We start from the raw sequence: 23,352 nt of genomic DNA on the forward strand, positions 1-23,352 counted from the left end.
ACACCATCATCATCAAATGCAAGACTTTTCAGAGGCCCTCTATATTTTTCCTTTTTTGGTATAAGCGTCAGAGTTAAGATACGGAACCATCTCATCTCAAAGCTTTTTCCTGCTACATACAAGGATTCTTTTATGACCACAACCCTTCCCTCCCTGCCCTCCGGCAACTATGAATCTGTTCTCCATCTCAATGATTGTCATTTCAAGAACATTCTTTAATGGAATAATCTAGTAAGTCCTGTTTTGAGATGGATTTCTTTCGCTCAGATGATTTCCTTGAGGTCCATCCAAAGTCCTACTTGTGTCTATCAATAGTTTGTTACAGATTGTGGCCAAGGAGTATTCCACCCATTCATTTCTGAGTTCCAATTTTCTCCTCTGTAAATTCTATCGCATGGGTTCTTAGGGTTTGGCACTCTAAAGGGCTAAGATCATTTGTTTGAACAAGTACTTACAGTTTTGAAAAAGTGCTGTGACACCTCAAACCAGTCAACAGACCTAGCGGTTACTAGGGAAGGTGCTATGTGCTTGGGTACTGTAGTGTACCCTGACACATAACCGTCACCTTCAAATAAGCACGAAACGGACAACTTTCACAGGAGTGTTTAAAGGAGGTGTCTCGTTAACAAGTTTCCTCAGAAAAACTTAAAGGGGCTTCCCTGGTGGCTCAGGGATTAAGTCTCAGCACTATCAAGCTACTGCAGCCACTGTAGTATGAGTTCGATCCCCAGCCAGGGAGCTGACCCACATAGTGCAGCAGACTTCTCCTCTCTTGCTCACTGCTCCCCTTAGTAGTATTTCAGTAGATCCGCCTATTCTGCTCCCCACTCTGTCTCTGGTGAATCCTCTTACCCACCCCCCACACCTCTAGCCTACACCCCAGCTCTTGTATGCATAAATAGATAAAATAAATCTAAAAAAAATAAAAATAGTCTTATTTACTGCAGAGATCATTTTAGGCTTCTCACTTATCCTTTAGCAACTGTTTTTTCTTATTTTAGTCTCATAACAATGTAGAAGGACAGGATGGGGTGGAGACCCTTTAAGAGTGAGGATGGGTGGTCCAATGTCATCCCAGATGAAACAATGCAACAGAACAGCAGCTCTAAGGCGTGCATGGCAGGTTACTATCTCCCAGTGATTCGATTATCCTGGGTCAGTGATGTTTTCATGTAAGTCCCAGGCTTGGGAGTCAGGGTGTCTGAGAAGCTGGGACAGCAGCTTGCCTGTAGTCCTGCTGCGTTGCATGCACCTGTTCATCCCCTCCTCTTCCATTCTACCTAGATCACCGCCCCCACCACTGGGGAAAACTAGTGAGCAAGACAAAGACCCTTGTTCTTAGGCACTGATATTCTAGAGTGAGAAACAACCATCTCAAAAAAATCATATTGTTATTAGCATGTGATTTGTACTATAGAGTAAAACGGAGCAGGGTTAAGAGGAAGTGGGAGGGTCTCTTACGAGGGAGAGGGAGACTGCAGCAGAAGGAGGATCATCTACACCCAGGAGGGGCTGAACCCCCACTTCCCAGCTACCTGCTGGAAGAACATGGCAGGCAGATGAAAAATCTAGCACAAAGGCCCTAAGAAGGGAGCGTGCCTGGAAAATTCCAGGAGTAAAGTCAATGTGGCGAGAGCTGAAGAAGCAAGTCAGAAAGCAGTGAGAGAGGCAGGCAATGGGGAGGGAGTGCATAGGGCCTCAAAGGCAGGTGAGAATGATGAGGAGCCAACGTCGGCTGTTTTCATTAGAAAAAGCATCATGAGGTGACTTTTTTTTTTTTAGCTGGGGCACAGGCCAGAGATGTGGGGGGGTGGCGCTGTGAGAGGATTCACCAGAGACAGAGTGGGGAACAGAACAGGCAGACGGAGCAAGCACACTGCTGAGGGGAGCAGCAGGCGAGACAGGAGAGGTCTGCCGCACCATCTGGGAATCTCCCTGGCAGGCTGGGAATCGAACCCGTGCTGCAGGGGCCGCGGACAATTTCATAGCGCTGCGCTCAACGGGCTGCGCCACCAGGGGAGGCCCATGAGGTGACATGTTTTAAATACTCTGCTATGGGACAAAGCAAAAGGAAAACCTTAAGAGTAAAAGGTAAAGATGAGGGCGGCTTGGAAAAGCTGCAGGGAGGTGGTGAGGGGTCTCGGGGAAGACAGACAGACAGACACACACACACACACACACACACACAGGAAAGAGAACAGACTTGCTTCTTTTTCTCACTAGAAATGCTGTTACCTCCACCCCAGGTAACCAAATACTAAGAGAGAAAAGCCTCCTCACGTGCGAGGGCTCATCTGTACACCAGAGCTTGCCAGGAGACTTTGCTTTACACTGTAATCTCTTCGGAGGACCTGCCAGAGCTCTAGGATTTTTTTTTTTGGTGGAGGGCAGATTTACTTTCAGCTAGTTAATAAACCCAGTTATTTCATGAACCAGTGATAAATGCACCATTTGTGGCACTGCACCCAATGTCACAAAATACGCCACCACCATCATCTGGGACACACGCCGATGAAACATTCCCAACCCTGCTTCTATCCCGAGGAAATGACAATGTTAAGAAAAGTCATTTCAAGAAAAGGGGGAAGGGAGGGAACTCTATGTGCTTACGAAGAGGGTAGAAACCACCCTCGCCCACCCAGAGGTCTTCCGTATCAGGACACCACCAAATTTAACTGTCACTGCATCCAGTAGAAACTGTAGTTCTGATCCTGTGATTGCTGTGTTATCCCACTGCACATTCAGTAAAGATGGAGAGAGGGGAGTCAATAACTAGATTCAGGGCCTCCCTGGTGGCGCAGGCGGTTGAGCGCAGTGCTGTGAAGCTGTCTGCAGCCTCTGCAGCGCCGGTTCAATCCCTGCCGGCCTCGGAGCAACCCACATGGCACGGCAGACCTCTCCTGTGTCGCCCGCTGCTCCCCTCAGCAGTATATTTCGTCAGTCTGCCTGTTCTGTTCCCTGCTCTGTCTCTGGTGAATCCTCTCACCCTCCCGCACATCTGGCCTGTTCCCCAGTTCTTGTATAAATAAAAAATAAATCTTCAAAAAAAACCAAACAAACAAACTAGATTCATCACGAAAACTGCCCCTCTCCTTTTAATATTTGTTTCCTCCATGTGACACATGAGTTGACCATCCTAGTGGGCTCAGGATGCAAGGCCTAACCTCACCTTCAACTGGAACACCTTCAACTTCAACTGTGGCCATGTACACCCTGGCCAGGCGGGGAGGAGCTCCCTAAACAGAGCGCGTCACTGGCATCTGGTCAACACCCGAATGTTAGTTCTCCCAGAAAAATCTGGTCAGTCTCCTTTTGTCAGCAGAAAGACAATTTATGTCCACAGCCCTGACAACAGATGTGAGTAAATTAAGACCCAGAGAAGTCATTGCCTTCACAGTGAAAACCCTATGTCATCTTATAGAGCCACGCTGCTGTCACTTGAAAGGGCTGTGATTTACACGCGAGGTGACAGTGAGGATGATTAATAGACTGGTGAAATATAAACCTGTAAAAAAAGATTTCATGGGAAAATTTAACCTCAAAACATGATAGAGCTTGCAGACTGGCACCCCCACTGGAAACAAAAAGTCTCTTCATTTGTCTAATTCCAAAATAATGAAAGTGCCTGACACATTCTAAACGCAAATATTTATCACCCCCAACAAGTGCAAGTTAGAGGAGTTACTTATAATGTGAAAATAAACTTTGTGATTCTTAAATGTGATACCAGACTTTCTTAAAAAAGCAAACTCACCTCCCATTTGCCCTGAATCACTTATTTTGTGTCCATGCAAACACAGCAGACTACCGATGTACCTTGTGCATGTAAGGTGAGAAAAATGTAATCTACGCTGTTTCTATTAGTCAAGCTACCTTTTTTTTTCTTTTTTTTTATGTCTTATGGACACACCATACTGGCATGGGATTTTGGTCAAATAAGTGAAATGAGCCTGAAAGAATGAATGCTGGTGTTATTTTTTTTATTTTTATCAATATCTACAGCCTACTTATTTAGCAGGAGGCACCCAAATTTAAAAGTGACCTTGAGCCACAATCTAAAAAATGGACATAAAGCAACAGTGAGAATAACTGGCATCTAGAAGGGCTTACCCTTGGTGATGGTTTTCTTGTCAATTTGTCAGAAGCTACTGTCAACTTCATGAATGACAGATCATAAAGAAATGACCTGTCATAGTTGCTCAACACTCAACAGATGAGTTCAAAAAGTCAGAATCGTCAATATTGTCCACTGAGAAAATGTGGCAACAAAAGTCAGGTGGGATGGTTAAGCTCTATGGAGGTCTTACAAATAAAACCCACTTTGTTTTATTTTGGCTTCCACAGCAGTCTCTTCCTACACTTGTCCATTTAACTTTATATTGTTATTTAATTGCATCACATACTTGTGTCTCATTGTATTAATATAATTCATTTTATTAAAAGCAGGGCACCTGGCTTACTTTGCTGGTGTCCCTCAAAACACCTCACTCAGCACTTGTGCATCCTGGGCTGAAAAGTAACAGCTTTATCAAACCAAGAGGTAGACTGCTGTATCTCTTTGTAAATCCTGATTCTATTGCAACACAATATAATGTGTCTGTTTCCTCCTCTCTATGACCACTTTTCACATCCCAATAGCAAGGGAAGTATTTATAATAGCGGACATATGGCCAGCAAAACCTAAAATATTGACTGTCTAACCTTTCATTGAAAATTTTTGCCGATGCTTTATTAAACTAATTACTGTAAGCTAAGGAATAGAGTGTATATGCAATAAAGGTCTGTGACTATTTGGAGCAAATGAGGTTTCTTTATGCTGTTTTGCAGAACAAATCAATTCTTTTCAATCTTAGGGTTTCTCGCTAGCATAGCTTGAAGGAAAATGCGGTCCTCCTTGTGCTGTTCATTTCTGGATCCCAAAGACATGGCTTTCTCATACTTATCAATCTAATAGATTTTCCTGGCACTGATGTGACATGTAATTTAATGCCCCACCACATTTTTGAATGCTTTTAATTATTTTTAATAGCACTTGGGAGGTCTGTAAAAATATCATAGTTGTGCTAGTAGTAGAAAGTGTGCTAAGGGGAAGTAACAGTTGCTATTTCACCATTGGGAGAACAAATACAGAGTTGCTGCCAACAATGGTTCAAGTCTGACCAAAGATTAGATGGTCTCGGTGTTAGGACAGGCTCTGAGAACTCTGGGGCTAAACTGGCACATTCCATTCAAAGGCTGCATCCTGAATTATCTAGTTTGCAAACTGTGAGCTTCTGTAGCAACCTCGGATGTCGGGAATGGTCTTTTGTTTCAAATTGATATAGTCTTGGCACATGTAGTTATCTATTCTGCAATGTCTAATCGGGCCACTGAGTGAGTGGAAATCAGCCTTTACCTTCTCTCCACCCTCATGAGGCCAGACCTATACCTCTGCAGGGACTCGTGGACATAACGGGCTCTCAAGTCACATCCTAGGTGCCAAGTCAGTTGTGTAACAAGGCTACGTAGTGTCTCTACAGATGGTCGTGCCTGGGTGAATTATGCCTTTTCAAACTAGGCGTTTGCTGGTTTATTCTCTGCTTAAAGTCTAACTCATACTAAAATCTGAACAGAAACTTCTCTCTTAACATGAAAATATTGAGAACTAGGAGACTGGCCTAACAAATTTAAGTTCATAAACATCTATTGAAATTGGAGACTCTAACATTCTAACACTAAGGCATACCCTCAAGTGTATGGAAAATCTATCTGTTTACATGTAGCTAGAGGTCTGAATCAGATGTCTAGATCAGAGGTTTTCATAGGTGGGTGATTTTGTCCCCAGGGACCACATCCGGCAAAATCTAGAGACATTTTTAGCTATCCCAGCTAGGGTAGTGTGTCTGGCTTTCCGTGCGTAGAGGCGGGACTGCTGCCTCTACCAGGCAAAGGACAGTCCCATAGCCATAAATTAGCCAGTCCAATATGTCAATAGTATTGATGCTAAGACACTTGGTTTAAATACTGAACTCCCAGCAAGAAAAGAAGCTAAAGATGCTTCACTGGCTACTCTCTTTGGTGCAGACAGATGACTGAGAGATCAAATGTCACTAAGGAGTAGGTCTGTTTACCTTTTGAGATGCAATCTGAGGGGGACCCCACTAGAAAAAACTCAATGATGTTTTCATATGTGAAACTAAAACTAATCATTGCATATTTGTGTATATTTTACTGCTCACAAATACCGCACAGGACAGACTAAATGGCAAACTATTGCATTGTCCTAAACGCAAATGGGCAGACATTAGTTAATGTCAGAAACAACCCAGGGCTCAGAAGAGTCTTTATCCCAAAGGGTAAGGATTTTTCTTTAAAGGAGCCATAGGTTTATGAGTAAAATGAAAGCTCTTGGCTTCCCATCCAAATCTTCCTGTGGTTTAGAGTCTTATCTGGGATAGCACCAAAACAAAATTACAGCACTCAAAATTGTTTTTTATGACAAAGATTTAAAATCCAGAAATGCCTCATTAAAATAAGGAGTCTTGACAGCATAATTATTGTCTTTATACTGCTGACCATCACAGACTTTCTCCAGATGTGTAATATTATTTTATCAGCCTAATTGAAGAGCTTTTTCTATCTCATTTCACATTTATTATTTGACTAGAAGCAAGACTGAAACTCTGCATAAGCAACTGCTTTTGCGAACAGAGCTAGCATCCAGTGAGCCACAGTCTGGCAAAGAAGCCAAGGTCAAGTCCAAGCTGCCAAATCAGAAGGGTGGCTCACCTTCTGGTTTGGCTCATTTCTTCTGACTGCATCCTGATATCTGCATCTGACCTCCAGATGACCATGGCTTTTTCAACCCAAATGTGCAGCTTTGCTATAAATAAGACAGCATAGCTTCACAGGCTATAAATAACTAAAAATTATATGCTTTCTCCCAGTCTGTTTGTACTAACACTGCGAAACCCTTCACTTGCTGTGATTGAATTGTCTCTGTGGGTAGACAAGAAAATATAGCTGCCCAAATCACTTCACTCCCCGCTAGAATGGAAAGGTGTTAGGATTCCAAACACCCTCCAAGCAGATGAAGAAAATTACTGGGAAAGAGAAAATTCTATGAGAGGTTCAGTATCTGTTTGGAAGGGTCAATGATGCAAATACTTTATGACTATAAATTTATGTCATCATGATATTCATTTCCATTAATTCATTAAAATAAAAAAATATAATTTTATAAGCTAATATGATATACAATGAAACAAATTAAACGTACTTATTGTTTTATATAAGGGTGGGAAAGACTTTTGATTTATTGATACATGCTATATTCACGGCATTCAGAAAAAATGTTTTTAAGATTCTTTATCTGCTTTCCACTATTTTCTGCACTTCTGTAATGTGTTTCTGAACTTCAAATACTATTTTTCTAACCGGTAAAACAATACCAGAACTTGGCCATTTGGAGTGTGGAGCATAGTCACATTATCATTTAGGCTTCAATCCTGGGTCTGCCATGTTTGATGTCTTAGGGCAAGTCACTAAGCTCTTTAGGTTTCGTCGTTTCTGATGTACAAAGGAAATGAGGAAAATGCCCACAAAGTGTTCCTTGGAAAAATAAATGATCTCTGAAAGTATCTAGGGAAAGCCAATGTATAATGCAGAGCAATGTGTTACTAATCCTGTAAAACCTAGTGCTTACTCGCATGCCTCATAATCGATGTTCTTAGCAAGCTTTCTAACAATCATAGGAAATATGTAAAAACCACATCCTTCAAAAATTACATGCAACTTGAATGAATCTAAATCTTATGGGGGCGCTTAAAAAAATTTTACGGTTTATGGTGAAATCTTTCATAAATCACATTATTCTCCAACTATAATTCATCTTTTAAATAAAAAATAATTGGCTTATCAATTTTGAAACTAATTTTTTTTTTTTGGAATAATGCAGACAAATGCTAATTTTCTGTACATCTAAGTCACAACTGAAATTTTGTCTCTTCCAACAATCACAAGAATCACTGGCACATGTCATCCTTCACCCAACACTGGAAAAATCTATTTTTTGGATACAATCCAAGTTTTAAAATGCGTTTCTATGTATCTGATGTAACTTTTTATTTTTCTTCCTTATTTCTTAAAATATTTTTTGCTGGGGGGGAATTTCATTTGAAAAAACTTCATGACTCTCCTGATCTTTTTGGTTCTTATATCAATTAATTGACAAGATTTTATTTATGTTTGATTACTATTTTTCATTTGGTATCACATTTTTGAACCAAGCCAGACTAATAGGCCAATTGAAATCATTGCAGAATGGTGTAAGGTTAGTTGACAGAGTATTTCTTTATGGGAAGTTTTCTCTATAACCTAATGATAAAATCAGAAGTTGGGTACCTTTGTCCCAGGGACAAAGACTCGGCCCTGACATCTGAAAGTGATCTTTTACTTCCTAAAGCTTAGCAGCTGTCTCACAACACACTTCACTGACTATAAATGCTCGTGTAACCAGTACACTATGTGCACATTAAAGACTTTACTTCAGGAGACTCACCGAGACACACGGCCTTGTGTTACAGTGTGGCATCTTGGCAACTTTAGGAAATAAAATAGTGATGCCAAATACAACCCAATAATAACTGACATGTACAATGTTCAATAGAATTACACTAAATAAAAAGGAAATTGATCAGAAATAGCAGCTTAGTCAGTGCTCTTAGCCCAAGCTCTGAAGTTGTTTGAAAAAATGTGACTACAAGTCAGGCATGAAAATAAATACTTCATAGAAGACAAGAGTTCAAGAAGCAAAACCATGCAAAGAAGGTGCAGATACTGGGGTTACCACCCAGCCATGCATTAGAGTCCATCCCCCACCCCTCCGTGGAGTCTGTCACAACATACGTTTAACAGCATCTTGGGGAAGAGGTTCCTGGGTAGTCTTGAGTAAACTTTGGGACACTATGGAGAAAATAAAAGAACATAACTGAAAACAAAAATAGGAACATGGGCATGATGGCTGAAACTCACGCATTCCACTGCTCACAGGGAGAAAACAAAAACACCAACTTCAAACAAATATCCTAAAGTTGGGCCCCAGCACAGACTCAAAGTATACACATAAACATAAGGTGTATTTCCACGACAACAACTTGGAGTGCTTGACATGTGTCACACCTAAGGACCCTGCTGAAGATTTCTTGCTCCTCATGCCCATTCTGCATCCTCAGTATGAAGCCCCAGCAATGTCCTTGGATCCAATCTTCAAATTGGCATCTTCATTACCCCGTTCACAGGGCAGCCTCCTTGACTCTGAGCTCTGGGTGTTGATGTTCTGCACTCCACTTCTATCTACACACCCTTTGAAGTGACCTTCAGTCTGTCACATTTGCTCTCTTGATAACTTATGCTGTTACCCTCCTGCCCTGAAACTAAGCGGATCCATCACACCTTTGTTTAAAGCATCTACCTGTTGCAAATCTCTCAGCAAAGTGTGTGCCATCCAGGGATGTCCAGCGGCTCCATCTGACCTGCAGAGCCCCCTGCTAGCTCCCAGCCTCAGTCTAATCAACTGATCAAAGAAGAAAGTGTGCCCAAGGGGTGGCAATAAGGTTTTGGGGGGAGGAGGGATACTTTTGAATTCTTAAGGCAAATTCATCACCGCTAACAGTTTTGTAAAATGCTTCATTACATAAACACACGCCTTTATGTTCAAAAAAATAAATCCAACTTTGGGGAAAGAGGAAAAAAAAAAGTTAGAAAATCTGCCAGGAATGCTCCCCTCCCCCCAGACCCACCATAAACCCTGCAGGGAAACCAGTTAGAATCACTCTAACAAAAGTCCTTTGTTCAAGAGGCTTCAGGCAAAAGAATCCCCCATTGTGTTCCAGGTTACCTGACCTAATTAACTTCTTTGTTTTCAAGTGAAGAAAGGAGTCTTTTGAGCTGGAAGGAGCAATCATCCAATCAGTGCCAGAAAAAGAAGCCCTTGGGGTTACCAGTGCCCACACCTGCTCTGGCACAGGACAGAGGGGGAGCCATCTCTTCCACCGAAACCTACAGAAACATTTCCATTTGTTCCATGGAGATGCCAGGCTTCACAAAGGAAGGCTGAATGGGGCAGACCTGCTGTTTAGATTAATCCTATGATCGCACCGGAAAACAATTTATTTAATCCCTAGGAATCCCATGCAGGAAATGGTGGATGCCACTTTCACAAGAACAGGGGAGAAAAGACAGTAAGTAATCTCTCAAAAAAGAAATGTGTAACTACTGAGTATGATCTTTAACTGATAAAATCGAGTAATTATTTCTTGAGTAGTTCAAACTTCCAACTTATGAATTAAAAAAAAAAAAAGGCCAATCTAAGGTGGAAGACTGTTAACCAGAACAGAAGCATCTCCAGTCTGGTGCACTACCTCAGTGGAAAAAGTTTCAGCTTGCATTTCGGCCATCATGGTGTCAGAAATTCATCCCCCAAAATTATGAAAAAATTCACAAGAAAAGCTTTAGAGGAATACATTCCCAAGGAACTATGTAGTCCCTGAGCTTTATGTCATTGAAGGCTTCTAATAGTAAGTCAACAATTTTCTTCTTCTATTTCCAACAGAAGATGGTAAAACTCGACATGGCAAAGGTCCTTACGTGAGCTCAGGGTGCCGGGCATTTTCACCTCCCTCAGTGAAAGTGCATGTGCTCCCTTTAATCACACCATAATGAAAGATGCCTGTTAGGACATAACTTAAAGATACTCATCCCAGCAATACTCCTTATTGCGCTACCAAGGTTTCATGAGCCCCGTTTCCAGTGGTAGCTCTGATTTGCCCATGTGCCTAAACACATATGTGCAAGGACAAACACACAGGTATACATTTGCAGAAACAGCCAAGAAGACAAAAAAGCAACTGCAGCTTGGCTTAAAGAGAAGCACTCAGAAGTCCCTAGAGGTTGCAAGACCGGTGCCCCAGGGCTAGCAGAAGACACATCCAGGGCCATGCTTTACCAGAGAAAGATGGACACGTGTGCACATGATCGAACAGACGGGTGGACACACCGGGCAGTTAGCGAGGTGGACAGGAATGTGGTTAGTGGCAGCAACAGACCCGATCCCCAGAACCAGGAACCCCCATCTGTTACAAAGAGCAGAGTCAGTGGGTAGAAAGACGAGAGGCGGCCAGGCTGGAGGAAGGTCCACTTACTGACGCTGCCACACACCGCCATGCAGTACTCCTCTGTGTCAAAGTTGTTTCGGTTGCCGCCACATCCGCCGTAAAAGAATGGGGCGCACTTCCCCTCGGACGCATCAAAGTACCAGCGGGAGATCATGGCTCGGCAGGGCCCGGTCTCGGCTTGTTCAGAGCACACCTCTAATCAGAGGAGACGTGGGAACCACATTTAGCGTGAAAAGGTACTGGCTGGCGCTCATGTAACACACGACTACTTTTCTTAGGCATCAGCCTTCCCCCCGTGACTTGGGCAGAACAGGAGACTCTGCAAAAGCTCTGGTGGAGTGTAATTCCCTGGGAGAGGGAATGGGGAGGGTTACTTCAACCGACCCCCCCAAAACACAGAGGTGCTTGTGCCTCCAGATTCATGAGTGCAGCTGCCTGGACTCACAAAGATCTCAGCTAGATGGGAACAGACCTTCTAGCTGATTCTAGATTCATCTGACATGCCCGAAGTTATCTGGATGTCAAAACATTTCTTCACTATCAAAAAATAAACCCCTTCAAAATATCTTCAAGTCAGCTTTCAAGGGAAATGGGTTGTGTCTGGTTAGGGTGAAAACAGGGAACCTCTCACAAACAGCTGAGCGTTTTCCTTAATAAACAATGGCCTAGAGTCAAAGAATAAAATAAATAGATCCTGAATGTGATCCGGCTCGGGAGGGAGTCGGATTTTCTACTGACTGTATTTGAAAACACGTGACATTTGTAAATGTGACTCAGGCGACTATGTTACTTCTCAATAAGGACCATTTTGGGGGTATAACAATAATCTTCCAGACAACAAGAGTCAACCAACACTAATTTGTTAATACATGTCAAACATTGTTTTACATAAAAATACGTCTTACCTGTCAACATGCTCAGCCCCCCTCCCCAAGTTCAATTTGATAATCCCTGATTCACCCAAAGTGTAGTAGCCTTTCTGATTCCATTGGTCAAGTTACCATGATTAGAATTAGAACTCTACTGCTGAGTACATTCCATTTTTGGCAGAAGTCAGTCAGTTTCCCTCTGGGTTTGTGTCCTGCCCTAGCGAGGCTTACCAGGAGCCTGCTGCCTTAGTATACGTGACTGTCTGTCTTGCTTATTCTGTGTTTTACTATCATGCCAGGGGAAAGTTCCCTGCTTCTAAAAGATAAAAGCCACACATAACTCAGAGCTTCCAAAGTAGGAATAGCACACAGAATGACCCCAATCAATCACTCAAAAACAAAGATCTACAAGATGAAGTCAGTTAATTTCCCTGCACACCCCCAATGGCTCTTTCTAATCCAGGCAAAGATGCCACCTTCGTGATGTCAACATAGTGGGAGATGGGATAGTGGGCACTCAACACAGGAGCACGTCACACAACCTGTAGGAGAAATGCCCGTAACAGTTATCTATGGTGGTTCTGGTTCTCTCTGAATGGCTTTCAGAAAGCAATATCCAGCTCCAGGAACATCAAGTTCAATGTTCATCAGTAAAGTCATCCCACTCAGTACTGCTACTTAGAAATCCCATGTTCCCCAAGCCACAGAGGGCGTTTAGATGACTTTCTACACAGAGGTCTCCTACAGGATGAAAACCTGACAATTGGTTGCCACAAATATCCCACCCACTTGGAAATTCAATGTATTCCCCACCCCACCCCCACCAAATGAAAGGACTAGCATTCAAATATATAAAGGCTAAGTTGGTTTTGGAGGGTTCGATCACTTGCAGTGATGACAAAGCATCTCTGACCTGCAGATCTAAAAGTTGTAGACATGGGGCCCTGCCAGGCGCAGCCAGCAGCTGTCTCCACACCTGGACAGTATCGTCTTTCTCTCCCAACTGTAATAAGTGCCTGCAGTTGGCTTTTCCCTCCTCCTCTGTGTCTCCCTCCCTCATCTGTACATGTGCATGTAATGTGCTCTTTCTTGTTTCTAAGACATGATAACATTCACCGTTAATCTCTCCTCAGGCTGTGCTAATCCCAACAAGCCTGTCAGGCAGTGGAATCTTCTGGGCCCACTGGACTTTTAAGTGGTTCCTGCTACCAAGGAAGCCAGACAGCATTCATCCCACAGCACAACCCTACGCCAAGGAGCATGAACAACAGAATTGACCCTGCCTCACGGTCTATATCTGAGCACTAAGTGTATGTCCCTAATACTCCTCTGCCACAAGCCCCAGAGTAGACATCACAGCTAAGCAAGGGGCAGGGAACTTGCCTCTAAGCTATCTCTATCTCCTATGTACTAAAGGAAAGTGGTGGAACTTCAGGTAGGTGCAAGTTAAGTAATGGGATGAAAGGATAATGATCCAGGAGATAATCCATAGTAAATATTTGCCCTTGTATGTGACCTATTTCTTGCTTCTGCTAGAGGCAAAACTTCCCATCCAGCCCTCAAATGACATTACAATATACTGGTTTTTTCCTATCCCAAGAGTGAAACAATAAGGCACATTTGTTTTTATGTTATTTCATTCCTTTTATTTTTCTTCTGCCTCATTCTAACGGCTATGAAATACTTTGTTATGGTTAATATTTGGAACCTCAATCAACAAGAGAAGCATGCAGAACTCAGAATCCATTTATATGTCGATGAGATAGAGAATAGTCTACATAATGAGTCCACATTTCCTGCTGGAGTCTCCAAAGACTAGTTTTGACCCAGTGAAATGAAAAGCAAGGAACAGTGACATCATCTCTAATTGCAGAGTGTTCTGTTGTGTTGGAGTGTCAAACTTTGCATGACCCCCACATAGTTTCTTGACGTTGGTGTGTGTGGGCATTGCAGCGAATAACAATCCATTCCATGGTACCCAATGACAAAAGGATATTTGAGATAATGTGGCCAGAAGTGAGTACCCTAGTGTATAATAGCCTAATGCCAAATACTAATTTATTGAGAAGTAGACATAAATGAACTGGGACATATATGAACTTAGAAGAACAGGGGTGAGAATGTGTTTCTATCATTTGCAACCTCTAAAAGACAATTACTACATGCAGTTGGCTCTGCTCTGCTGACAATGAGAGGTATTACTCCAGCTGCCTTGTACCAGAGTGGGAATAGACAGGTCAGAACAGGTATCTCATGACAATCCCTTCAACTATCAGCACTGCCAATTGATCATCTTCTGGCATTTGCCATCATTTTCTTTCTGGCTGTATCTAGAACATCAACTTCCTACGGCAGTAAAGGTGATTTTTCAGCGGGAACTCTAAGTAGAATGGATCATTTATCATCTCTCAGTTATAACTATATTCCTACTCTGCTGAAGGGTTACAAAAGTGTTTAATCTCTCTGATCTTTTAACTTTTCAACATTCCAAAAAGACTCTCCACGTGTTGAAAAGAGAATCTTTGCTTAGTCTGGGATAAGTTAAAGGGTGGACATGAGGTCAGAGCCGGGGATGTATTATGCTAATACTTTCACATAAGGATGAATAGTACATAGGAGACAAGCCAGCCACTTTCAGAAGAGACTGAGAAGCACTGAGATGAAGAAGCCTTAAGTGACCAATGTCAAGTTCATACTGGTGTTAGTGTACTGCAGATGGGAATGCTAGGTGAAGACTAATTCTTTCACTGCATGAGTCTACTATATCTCCAAAAAAATGTAAAAAAAGAAAAACTCACATTACAAAACAAATAAGAGGAGTGTTGATGAGTTTAGTTTGCTTGGGATCGTAATCTTGTCCTTCCTTTGAATCTCTGATTACTTCAGAATAATTTCCCCAAAGGGCTACAAATCTTAGTTTGGGAAACTTTGTTTTAAATTCTTTTCTAGCTATGGGAAACTATCAGGAAATCTATCTGATCAAGATTCCAACCCAGTAGAAGAGTCATAAAGCAGTGAGTCCTGAAATGAATCATTTAGAAGTTGTATGCCTAGACTTAGAGAAAAGGAAATCTCGAGAGATCAAATCCTTATGTTTAGCATTGTAATTTTTCTGAATGTCTCCCTCCCTAATCTATAAAAATCACTAAAAGACTCAATGAAGACTGTGCTTTATATTAATTACTATAATCGCACAATAGAAAATTATTTTCAGTATTATCCACTAAATGTAAAGCATGTAAAGTTGGACCTTATGTAATCATAATCCCAAACAGAATTTGCCTGAAAATTAAAACTACATTTTCCTTTTCTCATCTTCATTCTCTTCTCAAAATCTAAAATAAGACACACATTATGAAATCACTTACTAAATTTATTTTTTGAATTCCAATCTACCTTCATTTCTATTCCAAGTAAGTGCTACATATAATAACAAAAAAATGTGTCCAGAATAACAGAAGCAGGATATTTTTCAAGGGGAATATATAAAGTTAGATAAAAACATGAGCACAGACTAAAGAACGACAGGTTAGCTTATTCATATTTAATCTTAAATTTTAAAATCATAAGTGGGTTTCTTAATAGTTACCCAGATGAATTCTGCTGGCTGGCAGGGAAGGTTTCTCTCTCTCTCTCTCATAACAGCTCTATACATCGTTCAAGACAAAAACCATTTAATATAAACTGAAGAGCCAACGTACACAAAACATTATAATAGTGTCCATATGCTTAAAAATAAGCGTCTGCATTTTATACCTTTCCATAAGGTAGGTTCTCGCTGAAATTTATTTGTGCTGGTTTCAACACCAAATTCCAGTTTGTAAAAGTCAGTATTATACAAACACAAGATAGAAGCAAAGTTAGCACTCTCTGTGTGATATATAATGATTATGCAACCCACTGATCAAATAATGTTTAACCACAAAAATTAGCTCAGAATGGATTTCAAATAAAGCAAATTTTTCTGTGGACAAAGTCAGAAAACTAATTTTACATGTTTTAAAAAATTCATGAAGCCTAAAGAGAGCTGGGGAAAAGGCAACTCAGAGATGAAAATCCCCACTTTCAAATACATGAAAATCACAATGCTTTTCAAAAAGCAAAGTTAATGGATATACAAATAATTAATTTTAAATAATAATTTCAAAATACTGAAGCCTTTTATTATGATTTCATTTTCAATAACTGAATTTTAATTATTCTTACTCACTAGGAATATATGTAAAGTAAAACCATTGCATGAAATGTAAGAATTTTAAATACTCAAATTTTGAGAAAACAACCACTGAGACACCCCACTAAATTATCAAACTAGAGAGTTAAGAAAGTTAGGGATTGTATATTCTGATATTGTCATATAACAACAAAAATACATAGCATAATCTCTCTACATGGTGCAAGAATATATATTCAATTATAGTTTATTCTTAGTGCAAATGTATCTACATTCCTGACTTAAAAAATTACATATCTTACAATTTTAAAGGAGATCAGAAGGGCAAGTGTAAGAAGACAAATAGCTTGACTCTGTAATAAATCACCTGCTTAATGTTAGCAGTAAAATAAAATAAGGATAGAAGTATTGAAATCTACTAAATATGCATCTCTTCAGCATCTCAGATAAATGCTGATTTATGTGCCTAAACACCCAATCCCCTAAAAATTCTTCATGACTACTTTTCTGCCTGATTATTACTGCTATTCAAAATATACTACAGGATGAAAATTCCTGAGCCTAAGTTATTAGAACTGACCTTATATTCTGTTGAGGAATCAGCAAATAAATATATTTGATTCTTGTAGATGAAAAAAATTTTAAGTCAAAATATTAGAAAACTAGTCATTTTTGAAGAGTGTGTCTTTCTTAATACATATAGGTACCCTTAATGGAAAAGAGTATTTATAATGTGCTTGCACATATCAGCAAGTAGCCATCTCAAAACATGTCCTATTGAAAGTCATTCTGACCAGGGCAATAAATGATCAAGTACTTATTACCTAGTTTAATGTAAAATTAGACAAGCAAGCTTGAACTAAAGTCTTATGACAAAGCTCACTTAAGCCCCAAATACGAGTTGAAATATATAAACAAACGAGGGGAACAGCTGTGCATGGTAATGAAATCACTGACTCACTAAGAAATCATGGGAGCTAATTTGTTACAGAAGTGTCTAGAAGATATCTACAGTTGGCTAGCCTCTTACTGAATCGTGTTGATTCTCTCAGGCTAGCGGATACATCTGTCACTCCAATTAAACCTGACTGATTTCACATCTCCCCATGATGAGAGATTATTTATAAGGCACCACCTGAGGAGATCTTGCTATGCATTCAGACCCATCAGGACGCACTGGTGTGTCGGTAAGCATTCCCAAAATGGCACCCTGATACCAGACACTTCCGTTTCCTGTTTCTTATGGGAGGAGATCTCTTTTTCACTGAGCTGTGTGATTAGTCTGAAGAAGGCAAGATGTCTTATCTTTTGTTGGAAAGAAAAGGAAGTGCTTTTTGTCGACTGAGAAGCAGGAGAGAGTTGGGAAAAATGATTGTCTCCAAAAAAGCAAAAAATGAAAGTCTTAATTTATAGCATTTGCCAATTTCCAAGGCTGATATTTCAAGCTACTGATGCTTGTTGCTCACAGAATTCTTCAATATTAAATAATCAGTTTTCACACCCACAAGAGGCTACCCCTCATCCCTGAAGAGTCATGGGGTATAAGCGAACCTAATAGCAATTATGGATGTAGGGAAATTGTAACTGCTTTGTAATTTTCTTGGTCTTGAGAGTTGCATTTTTATGAAATTGCTCAATGGGTAGACATATCAGGATTCTCTTCCACCTGGTGACACTTGATCACATACCAAGAATGACGACATGAGAGATAAGGGTGGTTCTGCCTCTCAATTCCATAGTCCCTGACTCAGTCTCCTCCACCAGTATGAAGGGCACGAGAGGCAAGTGGCATCTATACCTTGACCAGTATCATCTGCAACTCGGGTGCCCCTCCAGACCTGCTGCCCCCCAATCTGTATTCACCAAACCCATTGGGCGACTTGAACAGACATTCATGACTGAGAAACACCATGATCAGCCATACCTTTACGTACAGTTGATGTCAACTAAATGTCAACACTAAATACATAATGTATTTAAAGGTATTTAATACCTTTAGTTGATTATTTCCATTATTCTACCATAGGATTAAAGACCTAGACACAAATAAAACAGTGTAGAAAGGGAAGGTGAAAAGTAAGCTCTACAAACCATGTACAAGTTTAAACAAAGTCAAGTTTAAAACTGTACCTACTATGTGATACGCAGGTCATTGTGAATATACGAGACCACTGGACAGTACACAAATGGGGCCTCAATCAATTTTTTTCCTAAAGAATAGCTTTCTGGGGGCAGTAAGCTGCTGTGAGGTTTCCCACAGAAGTGTGAGAGCATATTTTTATATTCTCTCAGAAAGTCAGGCTCACAGGTTTCCCCCAAATTTTGTGAAAAGTTAGACATGGGTGACAAGCAAGAATCCTACTAGTGAATTACAGGATGGCTTGTGTCACATCTATTACAGACAGGTAACAAGGGGCTGTGAGAAACATCTGAGCTGTGTTTCTTCTGCACCTGACATCCCTAGAAGACACTCTCATCTATACTACTTCTTGGAGGCATCCTGTGTGTGCTTCATTTACTGCAAATCCCTATTATCTTGTAAAGTCATTCAAAATCAATTTGCTAGCACTGTCTTAGTGGAAATTTCTGTGTCCAGACTGAGAGCTTTCCTTCTTTCCTCTGAGCCGCTGGAGTTCCTTCCCAGGTGGGTCAGAGAGACTCACTCTCTCCAAGACAGTGTGTAGGTATGGCTGAGGGCAACCTGAGCAAGTAACCCCATTCCCATCACTGTGCCCCCAGATCAGTCAGGGCCGAGCACCCAGGGGAGCCTGGCCGATGATGATGGAACGTATAGCAGTAAAGCAAATGGGGCTTCTCCCAGATTAATGCCCCCTCGCCACAGGGAATAACCCCACAGAGTTCAATCACTATACCAAAGCAAGCCACAGTTAGATCAAACTTTTTAGTTTCATCATCACGTGTGATGGTCAAAAGTCACTGATTGCAGTGTCTCTGTCCATTGGCAGATGAACTTCCAAGAGGTTTAAAATACCCACAAGAAATGAAAGTCTATCTTGAAAAGCACTGACCTTTAATACTATCATGTTTCATTTCCCGCAAGATACACAATTGAACTGGAGATACTTTAAAAGACGGTAGGAGTTCCTCCTAAATTTTAATCCAGAAACTGATTTTAAGTTTTTTCACATTCTTCACATATATCTGTACGTATTAGTTCTATTGAACCAACAGATATAGATGCATCTTATTGGCCGTTTTAAAAGAAACTTTTAGACAGCATCTGGCATTCCTAATTTAGTAGGAGACAGTCCCTCTGGAAGAGCCAGTGATGCTTATAAACATCTTCAGAACTTAGTTAATTCAACACTTACTGTCTACTGGGAACTGGACTTTTGCTTCCATTGGATGACTTCATTTAATCCTCACAAAATGATTAAAATTAGGCAGGTAAGATCAAATCCCATTTTACAGAGGGAAGCAATAAGGCTTAATGTTTATGTGATTGCTGTAAATCTACAGAGTTAATAGGTTGTAGAGCCAGGATTTGACTCTGGACAGCCTCTGCTTGTAAAACCAACCCAACACCTACCACGTGACAAAATGTTTAACCCTCAGGATGGTCGATGTTTAACATACATCATCTAAAGTAATTCATACAACAAACATCTAAAACAATTCTTGTCAGTGTCTTTCCTGTACATGTGAAAGAACAAACTTCTCAAGGTTATTTCACTGGCCTAAGACCATAAAGTTCTTGAAAATTCTCTTAAACACCAACCAATCTACCTCTAACCATAATACAACTACCTTAATGCAATTGGATATAGCAGCATCTGAAATATAAAGAACTTCAGAGTATTTTTCTGATGATGATGATCACACGTTTTCCATAAAGGCTAGGATTATAAATACTGTAGCTATAAAGATCCTATGGTGTCTTTTGAGACGAATGAACTCTGCTTCTGAGCACGACAGCAGCACAGACAATGTGTGAACAAGTGGGTCTGGCTGTGTCCTGATGGGGAAACAGGTAACAGGGCCGTCTGACCCACGACCATGGTCTGCTGACCCCTGATCATTATTATCATTTAGGTAAATATTTTAAAATTTAGGAAATGCTCAGTAATGAACCAATGATATAGCAAAGGAATGCACCTTTACAAGGGAAGACACACCGCACCAGTGTGCATTTATAAACAAAAGGAAAAGGAAAAGCACCATCTTGACAACAGTGCAGTGGAAATATCCTGGTGGGGCTGATCCACACCTTGGTCTCAGCAGGGACCAGCCCTGTAACCATGGGCAACCCAGAAAACATCTCTATAGACCTTCGTTGTCCTGATTCATGGGAGTGGCCCCTCTGAAAATTCCAGATTCCCAGCCTTATCTGCTACTGCACAGTAATAGCCATTCCCCCATGATACCCCCGCCTTGTCAGTACCTTGCAAAGAGCAGGGGGAAAAGGAGTTATCTGCTGGGTCAGTAACATAAGAATAATAACAAAGTGATTCTGATTGGACAAAAGAAGCTAGATGCAATCATAAATTTAAATTATATCTTTTATCACAACACCCACATTTAATCAGTTTTGAATTCATGGTTGATCAGAAATGACCCTGATGTCTTGGGTTTAGGAGGTCATTCCACCATAAAACACAGGATGTTAGGAACAAGTACCTAAATGTACTCCTGTTTTACTCCTCTGGGTATTGGCTTATTCCACTGGATCAATACCCAAGTTTCTCTTAACAACAAAAACAATAAATCCTGGAAGCCAGTTGGGTGTTTGCGCAAGTGAGCTGACTTTCAAACAATATGTTTCTCCTCTGGAAACATTCATACTACCAGAGCTGACATCTTCCACTTGGTGTCATTGATTTTAATACAAGACTGGAAATTTTATGAGCACACTGAAATGTCCTATATTTTTCTTCCCCAAGATCTAAAAGCCAATTTCTTTCAGATTTTAACAGGTTGCAAAAGTATGTGGGTTTTTTTTTTTTTTTTTATGAAGCCCATTAAGGACTCGTATTACTAGCAATATGTTGGTAATGAAGAAACAATTTTCTTATTAAGTATGCTTGTAAATCACATTTTCTCTCGGGCACTGAAACATTAACATTGAAAATTAGATTGTAAGCTTCTTTTCAATATCTCTTCTTTGCAAGTCACTTCCAATTTATAATTTTAGCACAGGAGCAGATGACTTGTAATTAGAGTTTTACAAAGTTAGCTGTTGCTCTTAATCAGGGAAGGACAAAACTTGCTTTTCTCGACCAGTGACCTGGAAGGGAGGGCTTTGCAGCTGCCCATTTACCATCTGAAACTCCTACTTCTTTAGGAATTAGCTAGAAACACAGAAAACCCTCTGACATGGACACAACGTATACACCATAACATTTCTTTTTTCAGATCTCCGTTCCCAGAAGGACTTGTCTGAAAGACAACTTTTGTCCACATAGGAGTTTCATATGGGTGGTTGGGTAGAACAGATGCCCATTTAAGCCTCTTCTATTTCTGGCATTAACAGTTGATACCCAAAATGACCAGTTGTTTGCTTTTAGAAAGTTACTTTTATTGTTTCTCTTGTCACCAACATTATTAACTTGTTAGCTTTTAAGGCTAGTTTCTTTTTTCTTACCTGTAGCCTGTAGGTTTTTTTTTTTCAATTCTCTTTTAATTGCCTTTGCCTTCCTATAGAAAAAAACTATAATATATGTACCTCTGTGTTCTTCTATTTTATTATCTCATAATGCTACATTTAGACAGAAATGAAAGCAAAATGAAGGGGACTTTTGCAGAAAATAAAAAGACTGTATTATCTCAAGAGACATTTGTCTTGGTCTGGAATATGGGAATTAAGTTTACATAAATTATGTCATTCCTCTTTACCCATTCCTTTAAGTGCAGTAACATCCAAACAAAATCTCTTCATTGCTTTTACCAACAAAATCCTCAGCTCATTGTGGGTCCTGAAATGATCGCCTCAGTTAATATCTACACTTGATTGTCTGGTATGGAAGCTCTCCACATTTTAGTCCTAACCTAATTTCCTGGAACTCTATTATGTAAGATGCCTGCTCTAATTTATGTTGGACAGGCCCTGTTTCTCAATCAAATAATGTACTTTTCCATGGCACCATATTGGTTTTGCCTGCCATTCCTGCTGACGCTAACATATGTATGTACCTTCCCATGGCACCATATTGGTTTTGCTTGCCATTCCTACTGACTCTAGTGTATGCTGTAACAAAATTCATTGATAGACTCACCATCTGCTTTCTGGTTCAACTTGAAATGCCATTTCCTCCATAGAACCATGTCTCATCAATCTCTTACTCTTTAAAGTAGTTCTGAACTCCTAATTTTTTACAGCACAGATGTCTTGGTATTTCTTTGACTTGAATTTCCTCCAAAGTTTTAAACATCCAGGATGGCCAGCTAGCCCGTGTTTTCATCCAGTGCTCCACTGAGACTAGCAAAATGGTCTGTACCAAACAAGTGCTCCAAAAACTAATGTTGAATAAATGGACATTAAGTATTATGCAAACAGCTTTCTTCACAGAAAGCACAAGAATGTCAGTCCCATTTTTGCAGATTACTAGCTGCTGTAATTTGTAGTTAAACATGTTTTAGGTTTCAAGGAAACCCTGAAAAGGAATCTGTCTTTCCCTGATAGGAAAATTTTATTTGGCCAGATTTGCCATGGATGTCTAGGAAGCATACGAAAAATGAACCCTGGGAAAAAATTCTTTGGATATTTAAAAATAGTGGCTCAAACAAACTGTGTATTTACTGAAATGTGTCTGTATTACAGAAGCCCTTTCGTGCTATATTGAATAAGAAGCTGTCACCTCGCAGGGAAAATGATAAAGTGAAACATCTTACACTATATATTCTTTTGTAAAATAATACTTGATATGGATTTTAAGTTAACTCTGAATAGTCAACTCAGAATAATCTCAATTTTAAAAGCCAGAAGTTCAACATGGATCTCAAAAACACCATGTTAAGTGAAAGAAGCCACACACAAAAGTGCATGTCTGACTCCATTTATATTAAATGTCCAGAAAAGGGAAATTTGTAGCCATGGAGAGTAGATTAGTTGCTGCTTGGGGCTGGAGGTATGAACAGGGATTAACTGGGAAAGAGTGTGAGGGATTTTATCAGGATGATGAAAATGTTCAAAGACTTC

At 40.4% G+C, this 23,352-nt stretch overlaps 1 protein-coding gene across 9 annotated transcripts in view; it reads right to left on the reverse strand.

Annotated features, from left to right (window-relative positions):
• The window catches only part of APP (amyloid beta precursor protein), a gene marked incomplete at both ends in the record, with an annotated part of 251,553 nt that overhangs the window by 89,626 nt on the left and 138,575 nt on the right, over positions 1-23,352 (reverse strand). For 3 of the 9 annotated variants that reach the window (XM_084232423.1, XM_084232420.1, XM_084232419.1), the window contains 2 exons: positions 8,887-8,943; positions 11,181-11,348. The exons of 3 other annotated variants lie outside the window; for them this stretch is intronic. In XM_084232423.1, the coding sequence (XP_084088549.1) occupies positions 8,887-8,943; positions 11,181-11,348 (225 nt within the window). The remainder of the gene's footprint in view (positions 1-8,886; positions 8,944-11,180; positions 11,349-23,352) is intronic. 3 more of the 9 variants (XM_084232422.1, XM_084232421.1, XM_084232424.1) reach the window with 2 other exon arrangements.

This window comes from Talpa europaea, assembly GCF_964194135.1.
Source record: "Talpa europaea genome assembly, chromosome: 4".
NCBI lineage: Eukaryota > Metazoa > Chordata > Mammalia > Eulipotyphla > Talpidae > Talpa > Talpa europaea.